Consider the following 13,449-nt stretch of genomic DNA (forward strand, 5'->3'; position numbering starts at 1 on the left):
ATATCAAGCCCATACCTGATATCAAGCCCATACCCACCACAACAAAACCTACCCTTAAGCACAGACAAGTGAAGTTTTCTACTTGACAGTTTAGACCAGCTTCTCCCTTACCACTACCCGGCTAGTGCCTCATGCCTCTCTCTAGCCCCTGGAACCTGGAAGCAATGGCCGGTTGCCACTATACAGTCTCCAGAAAAAAAACTCCTTCCCCCCAGCTCAAGCACACAACAAATCCTTTCAATGTTAAAAATATACCTCTGAAACAGATTACAGGATATCACTGTTCTAGTTCTAATAATGTACGAATCATTGTAAGTCAATTAATTGCTGTGAGGCAAATTGAGGCCACTGGCTTGATTCTCTTAAAGCAGCGGAATAAGAAGCTACTAGCAAAGCAATTAATAGGAAAATTTTTCAACCTCCTGTGCAGCCTCTCTTTGCACCACTAATGGGAAAAGGCAAACAGCACACAGTCTTGCAGAGAGGGAATGATGGATAGAGATTTAATTGTTAGAACTAACAGACAGGAAGAAATGCTCTTCCAGTTAAGGCAACAAGGAAAGTGAGACTGAATCCCATATACTACTTTGCTGATACATGAGTCAAAATGTTTTATAATCTTCACATGGAGGCAACAATTTTCTTCCTATTTTCTGTCAGTTTTCTGTAAATAGTCTCCAATCTTTAATACAACCCCATTTTAAGAAGTTCAGATTTTACCTACAGTATGGAGTTGCAGAGACCATGACATTTTGAAGGATAAGCTGCTGTGAACTCCACATCAGAGTTGATGTAGAGCACCAGCAACATTTCTTGCCCCTCAATCTCCTAATGCTTTTCTTAGCATTGTAGCACAGAGAAAACATGTGAAAACCGAAAATTTTCTTCCTTAATTGCTAGGATAATTACACTGGACTTCTTCTCATGACCACTATGGTAACATTTACTAGACAGACAAGAGTTGATTCAAAAACTTGCCTACTACAGATAAGAGCAGTCTTGATATCTAGCAACATAATCAAACTCAGTGTCTAGTGTGCTCCAAAAGCTGTGCACCATCCAAAAGCTGTGTACTACTTATACTGAGATGGTCAAAGTTTGTAAAAACACCTCACTACCATTTGTGCCCTGGGATGGAGACCTGGCTGAGGCAGCACAGACAAACAGGCTGAGTCCCTGCAGCTTCACCCCACATCAGGACAGGACCTCAGAGAAATAAAATGAATTTTAGATAAACTCAAGGAAACCTCCTAAATCAAGATTCAAGTAGGAATTGACCCCATCTTGCCTTCAGATCCACTGGAACACCTCCTGAGCCACCTGACATAAGCAGTCAATAAGAAGAAAGTCATACTTGGGAGACCTAATTCCAGCTACTGGAATTTGCGGGCACGAGTTCTCCAAAGAGCATCAAAACCTTTGAAGCCTCCCAGGCTCTTCACCCTCTTCAAAGCACCAGCAGGTGCTTCACAAATAGCCAAACTATGGAAGCAAAAAGCACAAAAAACTTCAATCACTGCACAGAATTTCTGACATCTCTTATAAAATACTGATGAACTGGCACACCAGCCATAAGGGAAACTGTCCAAGGCTTCCCAGGAAAATCAGGTCTTCTACCACAGTCTTAGGAACTGAACAGGCATTATTAGCCTTCCACACACCTACATTTACCCACATACAAAGGGATATTTTGAACTTTGCATAATAATAAGTGCTGGGCTTTGTCTTCAACTTCTACCATCATATTTTAAGATATACTCTCTGGGAAATGCTGATAAAAGATACCAGGAGTTCAAGCCATATGAATAATTATGAATAATCAAGGATTGTAGTGCATGTAAAGATTTGTCAGCCCATTAATAAGCCATTACATGCTCAGGGAGCTCACACAGTTAAGGAAGTAGCTACTCCATTACTCCTGCTTTTTGCCCATATATTGGTACAAATATGAACCACACAGCATTCAACATATAACATGACTGAGAAAGCTCTCAGTTAAAAGTGATGGGGGTTTTAATTTCCTAGTTGAAAAGCAAAGCAATACTTCATGCTAGTTAGTGAAATACAATCTTCAAAATTCAGTAACCAAGTCCTACAAAAGAGGTTGCTCTCCTGGAAATATCTAATTTCCAACAGCATGAAGTACCATGCACGCTCATTTATTTTTTTCAGACTTGTAGTGACACAGAATAGTCTCTCATGTGGACTCCGCAAGGTAGGACAATAGTATGACATTCTTTGTTAATTTTCTTAGCTTCGGGCCAACTGATGTTGTACCTTAAGGTAAGAAGAATAGTAAATTTGAGCCTTTTCAAATTGTTTTTGCCTAAACAAAAATGCACAATATTTAAAAAAAAAAGTAAAAAAGAAAGAAGGAAAAAAGCTCCTTTTTCCAAGTGAGGAAAGCAAAAGTCCTGGGGATGTAAGAGCCTACAAATGGAGACAGCTCACACACATTCAGTTTCTAATCAAGTCAGTCCCATATTCCAAGAATTCTGCTGTCTCCCATTTGTTTGAAGATAATTCCAAATACTGACATAGCACAATATATACAAGTCAACAACTACAGGAAAGAAAACATGCTTAGGAAAATGTGCTGACTGCAGAACCGTTATGCATATTAAGCAAAGATCTGTCACCACAGAAAAACATCCATGTGCTTCCTCATTGCAATTCATAGAGGACATGACCTGTCCCTGTAAAGACGCAGCTTGCTGGTGCTGGTACCAGTGTGATACAATTTCTTTGTCTGTTACTGAGAGCTGTCACCCACCCTAATAGAGACTAGGATAATAGTTCTCCCTAAGTCATGAAGTCTTACCAAAATAACCCCAGCACAGAGGAAAATGGACCCTCAGGATGTATACAAGAATCAAAGCCCTGGGGCAAAAGCATGCCACATACAGCATATTGAAACAAACCAGTTCTAAATTATCCATTTTGTTCTAAAGGCAGATGGGTTTCAGGCTGCTTCCTCATCCTGAATCTGTCATTGAAAAAAATCTTGATTTTCTACAAAAACCTGCGCCACAGCTTTGATTACCAAACTTGCTGTGAATTCCAGGGCAGTCCATGACCATGATCCATGATCAGCAGGGTCACCAGCCCTCTGCTCAGCACTGGTCAGACACTCTGGAGTGCTGTGCCCAGCTCTGGGCTTCCCAGGACAAGAGACACATGGATATACTGGAAGAAGTGCAGCAAAGGGCCACAAGGACAACAAAGGGTCTGGAGCACTCGAGCTAGGAGGCAAGCCTGAGAGCTGGGACTGTTCAGCCTGGAGAAGACAAAGCTCAGGAGGACCTCACCAATGTGTATAAAACCTGATGGAGGGAGTAAAGACAACAGTCAAACTCTTCTCAAGGGAGCCCAGGGAAAGGACAAGAGACAATGGGCACAAACTGAAATACAGAAAATTCTACGCTGAACTGTAACCCTAACCACAAGAAAAAACCTGACTTCTCTTCCTGTGAGATTGGTGATACAGTTCTCTGGAGGGTGTGAAGTCTCCATCCTTGGACATACTCAAAACCTGGCTGGCATGGTCCCAGACAACCTGCTCTACTCAATCCTGCTCTTACCATGGGAGTGGGACTGCCTGATCCAGCCTCAACTACTCCTTAACTCTGCGACAGCTGCATAAAACTTCTCTGACACCCGAGGACTCAGCCACTACTTAGTGGCCTGACCCTGACAAAAGCACATCTGAACTTAAAACTCTGCAACGAAACACTGATTTGTTATTGCAGCAGTGTTCTTGCATTTTAAATACAAAACTATCCCAAATTCCTCCATTCAAATTAGTGGCTTTTTCTCCCTCAACTACACACTATAGGATATTGTAAAGTTAAACAATTTATTGTCATTTGCATATTCTCATGCAACTTTATAACTAAGAAAGAATCAAATGGGTTTGCTTCACTCCAAAAGTTCACAACATCCGCCATTCAAAACCTAAAACTGAAACAAGCACAAGAGATTGCTCCAATCAGCTTGGTAGGTGTCACAGATCTTTAGTTTACAGCTTGCTCATACATTCTTTTAGGCAGAGTTGTAAAACAGAGACTCATATTTTATTAGCAAACTCTTTCCCCCCATCACATGCAGGGGTAAGGAGGCCAAAATATCTTGGGCTACACTAAGTTATGTCCTGGCTGACACTTACTTCTTGGTTCTTCAGGTCTGGATTTCTGAAAACAATGTTTTTTTTATTTCTGGGCTCTGTGGCAATTCGAAACATAGTGAAATAACTTTAAAACCATGCAAACAACCCCTTTATCTTAAAAGCTAAATATAAATTAACTTTAAAAGCCCTCTGTTACAATTTTTCCTCCTTTTTTTTAATAGGAAAGACCATTGCAATTTAAAAGCAACAAACTTCAGAAAATGCAAGAAAACACAGTGTGTTCAAGGGTAAAGGTTGTTTCTTCATGTTGTTAAAGGCCCCTAAGAATACCAATGAGCCATGAAGCTGGAGTCTTAACCTCTGACTTAACAATTAACCTTGTGAATCATATGGTAGGACTGGTGTTTGTCAGAAAATCTTTGTTTCTTTTCAACTGGACCAGAAAAGCAAAAAAGAAAGAAAAGTTTATAAAAAGCAAAAAATAATAATAAAAATTACTCTTTTCCTTTTTGACAGTTCTGATAAATTTATTCTTAAAAAATTGAAAATAATTCTACTCCATTTCCAAACAATATTTCTCAGAAGAGGTCTTATTGACAAAGAATAAAAAAGGTTAGTTTTCAGATCAACCATGTATCTTAGATATTTTTACATGGTAATGGTTCAAAAGGAGGGGCAGTTACATCCTCTATTTCTCTTAGATTTTTGGAACAATATAATTACCCTCTAGTTACATATGTAGTTTTATAACAAATGTGACTTCCTGCATGGCTCTCAAACCCAGCCAAAAAAAAATTAATCTTTTGGTCATTAAGAAAAACTTTAACACAACTGTATATATATCTATCTGTATGCACACAGAGATATACTGTTTTTAAAGTAAGTGTGATGTGTGGCTTCTGGTCTGTAAGTTGTTTTTCTTTAAAGACTCAATACCAACAGCACAATCTGCAGAGCCTTTCTAACAAAAGCTTTTGCCCCTCTATAGTCAGCCTCGGGTCCGTTGTCCTTATCCCAGAGGGAGCTCAGGAGGTCATTTCCCAGCCTCTGCCGGGCAGCAGTCCTGAGCTCCAGCAGGACCCAGTCAGAGACTGGTCATGGTGGCTTGCACTGCGCAGGCAGCGCTGTGCAGCCCCGCATTCCTGGCGTTGCGCTCGTGGACGAACGCGGGGCACTGTCCGTCCGCGGGGCACTGTCCGTCCGCGGGGCACTGTCCGTCCGTGGCGCGGCTCCTCGGCAGGGCCCACGCCTCCCACGTGGCTCCACCACGGTGACAGCGGCCGGCGGCGTCGGGGGGCCTGGAGCGGTGGGGAGCGGGAGGGGGAGAATTAGTCAACGAGCATGGAGGAGGAGGAGGGTGGAAAAGTAAAGCAAAGGTGAGGACAAGAAGACTGATGTGAAAAGACAAGGCAAAGGAGCATTCTTAGAAGGTGAATACTGAAGAGAAGTAGCATGCAAGTACACGTGCACATAATGAAACTGCCAAATAAACCCCTTTCTGCACAACATGCACGATTTTGTACAAGTCCAAGTTGTCAAGTTAAGCTTTCTCTCTCATGTATATGTTGCTTATACTTCCCAAATGTAAAGCACTTCATATTTCGAAACACTTCACAGAACTAAGCAAGAATTGTGTGCATTTTACAGATGGGAGAAAATAATGTGATGGAGGAACAGACCTCAAGTATACCGCATAATTTATTTGTGGAAAACAAGTTTAAGTGGCAGCTCTAAATGTACACCTGAAACAAACATCTATAAGCAATACCAGTTTTCAAAGTGACTGAAAAGTGCAGATTCTAAAGCAAATTTAAAAAAAAAAAAAAAAAGAAGAAAAAAGAAACTCAGAAAAAATGACCATTACTGTGCAGGAGCAAACAGTAGAGTGAATGAATTATCCACAATTTAGGTGACTAAGGGATTAATACTACTGAAGAAGTAGTATTAATATATACTAGTATAGTACAATATATACAGCTATAACTTATATTAACATAAAAATTTATCTGGAGAAGACCCATTTTACAAAGGTCACAACACAAACTAAGACCTCATTTTCCAGTTTTGTATATGAAAGCATAATGGTTTGTCAATTTTAAATTTAGAATTCCTAAAATCAAACCCACAGAAATGCTATGCACAGTTATGGCCAGTCTTTGCCACAGGTGGTATAAAGTCCTCCAAAAGCTAGAAAGAGGAGCAAGGGAGAACAATCATCATTTTAAAAGAGTATTTTGAAAAATATTATGCAGGAGCCCCTAATTAGGAAACTGGAAGGCCTTAGGCACAAACATCTCCCGAAGCAGTAAGGACAAGCAATTTACTGAAAACAGCCAAATTTTAAAATACTTTTAAAATGGACATTGATCTGTTAGCTATTCTCTGTGTAGCACTAGGATCCTTCACCTGTATGTTTTAGTAGGAGCCGATAAAAGGTACAGTCACATATCAAAAGAGTGCTTGGAAAAAAAGCACTTCATAAACCACTAAAGTAAGGAAATTCCTAAAACAAAGGTATTCCTTCAGTTTCATGTACAAGATTCAATGCAATGAGCCAAATCTAAACAAAGTGGAAGGATTGTTGCTGTTCACACAGAGGGGTCAGATGGCCTTCAGCTCAAATTCCACCTTCTCATGTTCCAGAACAGCCAAGCAGACAGCTAAGTTGGAAGATCACACGTGTTAAGGCAGGCAAGCAGAAAAGCATGCAGGATTCACAAGAGTGGTAAATGATTAACATTTGAGGATAGTCCTCCTTTAGAAGAGACAGGATTTATACAAAGGTTGCTCATGTGTAAATTCACAATTTTGGTTTCTGTGAAACACACTGAGGAAGTGACCCGTGAACACCGAGGGCTCCAATCCCCAACAGTTCATTCCTTTATTTTACCATTTCTCTTATGTATGTAGTTAAGGGAAAGCTACAACCACTAGCAAAAAAAAAAAAAAAAAAAAAATCCTTACTTATCACACAGTAAGGAAGTAAATATTAAATCTTTGTCTGCTGTCCTAACTTAGCAAATAAAGAGCTTCTTGGGGAAAGACTAAACTTAGAAAGACACTGATCATGTTTTAGGTTTTCCAGACTTGCAACTAATATTCCAGGCCATTTACAGCTTTCCTGTACTGATAATTTTACAGGAATGAAAGTTAAAAAAAAAACAAAAAAAAAAAAGCCAGAAATACTAAAATCCTTTGTATCTGGCAAACTACTTTCTACAATGTGGCAAAACTGCTGTTGGCAGCTGCAGCATTAACATTTTAAATTAAAGGAAACACTGACATTAGGAAGGGATTTAAGTTGCAAGGTAGCCAATACAGGCATCTGCCAAGCAGAGTACAGAAACCCAGGAGGTCGGGACCTTACTTCTAAACCCCTTCAATCTAACCATCTACAAAATCCACAGTCCAGAAGATTCTGGTGTTCTCAACAACCTTTGGCAAGCTCTCTCTAAAAGAAGACTATTTTTCTGACAGAAAGCAAAGATAATTCATGCAGAAACAGGCCAATTAAAGACAGTAGCAGTTGAAAGGAGATCTTGTTAGCAGCACCGAGACACCCTTGCGGGCACAATAGCCAAGTCACAGCCCCCAGCAATAAATATGTATGTTCTCGCAATTACATTAACCTAACCCCACTTCCCATGTAGGAAACCAGAATGTAGCTAGAGTCCTGACTCAGCTCCAAACTGCTGTCTTTTTCCTAGAGATGGATTTGCCCTTTATTACAGGCAATACTGTTTCCAGTGAACACAGTAAAACCAGAAGACAACAACTTTCAGTAACAATGGCTCAAAGAAATGTAACACAGACACAGTAGAAGCACTGCACTCTCAATTAAAATGCATCAGTTGACAACAAGCTTGTTTTCTTTAGGACACACTGTTTTGGGTTACATGCATTTGTATTTTGCATTCACTCCCACTCTTTTATACAAACACTACATCCTGCAGCAGCTAGCATGTAAGCTGAGATTCCTGGACAATGTTAAGACAGACAGGCTCAAGCTCTCAATCCTAAAAACAGGCATAACAAACCCAAAACTGAGTGGGTATAGAGCCCTCTCTGCTTCAGAACAGTGGGATTTCAGTAAGCAACTGCAGCCTTGCAAACATGAGCAGAAACATTAGCACAAATCAGGTACCCAAGAAGAGCTGGTCTGGAGCCAAGTCAAACATTTCCACCAAAGGAAATACAGGCGTCTAGCATTCATCTTGCAATTAGGCCAAAAGAATAAAAATAAAACCATGTTGAGAATGCTGAAGAATAAAGATGCCACCACCTTTCACCCACCACCATGGAAGGAATCGAGCGATCAACAGGATCCCACCATAGACAAGCACAGATTTCAGATACTAGATAAATCAAGGGCAAAAGAAAGAAAAACAGCATTGATCATATGTTCTGATTGAAATGTCAAAAAATGTAACTCAAAGCAGAATTACCATCCCCTTTATCATTCAAAATTGATAGTCTTTAAATGAATGCAATTTACATAATTATAGTACATTTGTCACAGCACCATTAGAAACAGGTATCATCTACCTGTAAGAGATACTGAAGCAAAGCAGATTTATATGCCTGACAATGGGAGAAAGACCCTTTCTCTTGAGGGCTGAAACTGCTTAGGATAAGAGCTTTGGTGTCACTCCATTCCGCCATGACTGATCCTGATGAGCCTGGCAGAAGCCAGAATTTCCCTTCTAAGATAAGCTATAGGCACAAGAAGCCAAAGAAGTCAAGATGATCTGCGCACAAGTACTGGGTTGATGCCAGTTTTGGTTTGAAAATAGCTTTGCAATATAGAAGTAGTTTAAGAAAAGTTAAATGACATGTATATTTATCAATCTTCAAATAAATCCCCTTCATTTTGAGATGCATCTAATCCATAAAATAAATACTCTGATTACATGAATTCAAAGCTCTTATCTTAAGCTTGTGTCATTTTCCTCAAGCTCCCATTCTACCCAAGCTTATGAGAAAAGTCAGCTTGCCTATTTCAGAAGGTTCAAAAGACAATTCAAAATACCAGTTTACAAGGGTCTGTATAATCCTAATATCAAGTAGGGCCCCACGATACCAAGCAAAGGGTTACAAGCTTATGGCAAATGAGAAGGACCCAACTCTCTCCAAGACTTGAAAATACTACTCATCCTTAATTCCTTTAGCCCCTGAAGAAATTTTCCTTTGGTTGGCAGTGACTAAGCCTGTTGTCCTCACCTCTCCACACACATTTCATAGGAAAAAATCAGCTGCATCATCCCTAACTTGATTGTCAACTTGCATCAGAGATACAAGGATAGCAGCTTATTTAAGTACAGATAAAGGAAAAGCTACTTGAATCATGCGTAAGTAAGCAGAATTCATTTCCCAGCAAAGCTGAACATACCACTTCTTATCTTGCTGGCTGGCTCCTGGGCTTCTTGGGAGGTTTTCAATTTCTACTAAGACTGGTGCAGAAGGAACTGCTGTTAGGACAGGTAGGTTTGGCTTTGCATTCCAGCTCTTTGGAGACAGAATATAAACAAGTTATTATACACACATTAATGAAGTGATGACACATTAAAGTGAACAAAACATCAACACTTCTTAAGCACAAAGCTAAAGCAAGGTCATTTTCTTCCCTTACTTCCCTAGCACTGGGTATCTACAACCAGTCTTTTCCAGCACTATACACAGTTAACAGTAACATTCAATTGGTCAATCACTGGATTTCAGGAGAAAATAACAAAATCTTCAAATCCGTTGAGACACATGAAAATTGCCTTTAGAAAAAATGAAAGAGAGTCCTTACCTGTGATCCATTAGTTTGGCTGATAACAGCATTGTTTGCAGCACTGAAAGACAAGAAGAATTTGAAACAGATTCAATTATTCAATTTAATCAGATCAACAAACGCTGGCTGGTGAAATTGTAAGGACTTTCACAAAGAAACAGAGTCTAAGATATTTCCAAAGTATTAATCTCTATTCACAAAATCCTTAAAAACTTCTGCTTTAGGACAGCTGTCTCATCCTAGAGATCCTTAGTTAAGGGTATCAAGTTATTTTTCCCTTGTTCAAGCTATAGTTTTTTCTGCAAACTCATCTGTTTTTAACTCTTCCTTTCCTAAACCAGCTGGGTTTAAAACGTCTTCCTGATGCAGCAGCAGACATGTGGCATTTCTAAAGCAAAAATTGTATCATTTTAGTTAAAACACCCAGCAAAATGTGACACTGTCAAAAGCCCACATACACGCTGTAGATATTATGTTAGTTCCATAACTAGAACCCTCCTGATCTGACATTTCACATCACAAAAGTTTACCAAAAAAACTGAAGCATTTCTTTTGCATACAACCACTAATGGACTTAAAAGCAGCCATTCAAATTTACATGCAGAGCAACTCAGCACAGCATTAATAATAATTTTATGTTATTAAATATTTACTGTATTTGATGAATTAAATAAGACCCATATCCCTATTCTTGATGATCTCTGAACCTGCAAGAGACATTTCACATTTTTGAGAGAGTTAAAAGCAGTAATTATGCATTATAGATTTCATGCGAAGCAAGCTTCTTCTCCAGACTTCTAACCTTTTTTAAAAGGTTCCCACCTCCTAAGACCTGTTAATTATCTGATTTATGGTCTGGACAACAGCTATCCAACCTGGCAAGCTGACAATTCAAACAGATTTCTCTATTTACTTCAATGACTCTTTAGAATTATTTTATTTAAAACACCATGATGTCAACACTGAACAAGCTGTTCCTTGCCCGTTTGCCCCTTAATCCTTTCTGTATCTAACAGAAATATTAAGGAATGCCTTCTGACTAGCACATTCCCCTGTGCTGGGTTAACACAAAAGAAGGGAACAACATACATCTTTCATGATGCATTTCAATTAGCAATACTGGAGGGTAGAGTTTCAGAAATGGCATAGCTTGCTGCGGAGACAACAGTGCCACACCTAAGTGCAGATCAGGAGACTGCAGTCTTATCAGGAGGAGAAACTGCACATGAAGTTTCTCTTCCCACTCTCAGAATGACCTAAACAACCTGAAACTCGGACAAGGGCACGACAACACAGCATGACAAGAGCACTAATTAATCGAACAGTCACATTTTGCATGCAGAGGATCTTAATGACACCCAGTTTTGAAGAGTACTTTCCCATTGTATAGAAAGAAAAAAAACAATACAGGAAATCACACTGCAGCCTTGTCCCCATACTTCTACACTTCTCCCACTCTCATGAAAGAATCACCCCTGCTACTACAGACAGCAAATGTTGGGCTGTAGTAAGCTTGTTTTGAAATGTTATTTTGGTATTTCTTACCCACCTCACCATGGTACTTAATATCTGTGAATATCTACTTCTTAAAAAATAATTTGGTTGCAACTGATCATTGCAGTGTTCACAAATTATTAGGGCAAAGGACAGACCTGAGTGACGTAAGTTTCTTCACTACCAGCCAGTTCCTTTTAACCTGGTTTCTACTCTTCCCTTAAGGAAGGGAATGAAAATTATATGATTCAGATACATATGAGTAATTTACATTGCAACAGCAAGTGTGAACCTACACATCCAGGAATACTTTTAGTAGAGAAATAAAGAACTGAAAGGCTTTCTTTTCAATGTTATTCATGCATAAAAATAAATGCAAGTGTAATACAGAATATAAAACCATCAACTTATTTAAAAAATATTCATTTTACTGTCTTTTTCCTGTCTATGACCTTCACTGAATGAGGTACTTCAGTTACACAGCTGGAGCAGGCAGACTTCAGGTAGAAGACCTCACACACTTTTACCTGATCTCTTTACATGGCAGCACATGAACTACAGCTCATATCCAGCAAGAATCATAGCTAGTAATCAACAAACTTCTTTGCTAGGTAGTAAGCGAGTCTGGAAAAATTGTCTGTGTGACAACAACACAGAAGCTTTGCTTTGAACACTATTTGTTACATAAAGCAAACAAACACAAGACCCATGGCAAAACCACAGTTAAGAGGCCAACACTATATCCTCCTTCTGCAGACACCTGCTGAAGTACAGGTCCCAAACATCAAAGACAGAAATTCAAATACTGGAATGCATCTTACCTTGTTTCTTCCAGTTTAGCAGTGTATGCTGCAAGAATATAAAGCATTAATTAAAATTTAATTTATAATCTGGTTACCAGTTAAATATTAATTGCATGATTAATAAAAATAGCCTAGCACTGCCTAGAAGTAGGTAACCAAAAGAGGAAAAGTTGAATCAAAAGGGCAAAAGTTGCACACATCTCATGTATAATGTGTGAAAAACAAAATCTAAATCAGAAAATAAAGAATCTGAAGAGCAAACCAAAGCCAGATTTAAGCAAGTATCTGAAGGCAGACATGGCTGTCGCACTTGACCCATGCAAGAGTGGGAGTCAGAAACAAGGTATCATGTGCTGTCAGATCATGACAAGGAAGTGCAGCTCCAAACAACAATGAAAAAAAATCTCAATGACAAAAATTTTTAACTCAATTCATAAATTTAAAATTCTATCATTAATATATCACTGTTTCCCGGGCCCCAGTTTTTCATCTTCATACCAAGACCTACTGTGTAATTTTCATGGGTATTTTACTTGCCAGGCAAGCTTTGGACACAAGTTTTTTCTATAAAATATCTGAGTTCTCTTAAATAAATCAAAGAAAACCTAATTTTGAAAAGTCAAGAGAAGGGCAAACAACTACAGGAGAATTCCTACTCGGAATTTTTAAAGAAGATGATTACCTGATTCTCACATTGGATTATACTCCTCAGAATGGAAATTCTTTTACCTTTCATTTGCAGTGTCCGTCTTGAGTATCTCTTGCTGGGCCTTCTTTCAAAGGATGCTGATCTCCTGGCTTTGTTGGTCTTTGTGGTTTGATATTCTGTTTTCCCACTAAAAATGCCATGTAGAAGTGCAAAATAGTAAAATAAGTCATTTGGATGAATGTGATGATAGAATAGAGATAACAGAGGTAACACTCATAAAAACAGCACATTTCTATTTTAAATTCATAGCTTACTATCTCATGTCAGTTCTAATAAAACATCCCAAACTTCACACTTCAAAAGACCTTCCATAAAAAAGGGTAAGAGTTTTTGAAATATTCTCTTCTTCACCCCATTTCCCCAAGACAAATGGCAGAAGCAACAACTTTTTAAACGTTAAGTTGCTGATAAAAGCATGCTTGCCCTTTGCATATTTCTGTGGTCCCTGTGCATGAGTTTTGGGAGAAACTGAAAATTCTAGAAGAGACTAAAGCTTAAGTAATATTGCCAAAAGTTGATAATAGAACTAAAACCCAGCATC

General features: G+C 38.9%; 1 protein-coding gene across 6 annotated transcripts in view; it reads right to left on the reverse strand.

Moving 5' to 3' along the window:
* The window catches only part of EPB41L5 (erythrocyte membrane protein band 4.1 like 5), a 55,587-nt gene that overhangs the window by 16,567 nt on the left and 25,571 nt on the right, over positions 1-13,449 (reverse strand). For all 6 annotated transcript variants that reach the window (XM_088058723.1, XM_088058722.1, XM_014249556.2 and 3 more), the window contains exons 13-16: positions 12,929-13,035; positions 12,218-12,245; positions 9,921-9,963; positions 9,516-9,631 (exon numbers count right to left, since the gene is read on the reverse strand). In XM_088058723.1, coding sequence (XP_087914849.1) covers positions 9,516-9,631; positions 9,921-9,963; positions 12,218-12,245; positions 12,929-13,035 — 294 coding nt within the window. The remainder of the gene's footprint in view (positions 1-9,515; positions 9,632-9,920; positions 9,964-12,217; positions 12,246-12,928; positions 13,036-13,449) is intronic.

Source organism: Pseudopodoces humilis, chromosome 8 (genome assembly GCF_049639895.1).
Source record: "Pseudopodoces humilis isolate 2021_Gansu_Grassland_sample_001 chromosome 8, ASM4963989v1, whole genome shotgun sequence".
Lineage (NCBI taxonomy): Eukaryota > Metazoa > Chordata > Aves > Passeriformes > Paridae > Pseudopodoces > Pseudopodoces humilis.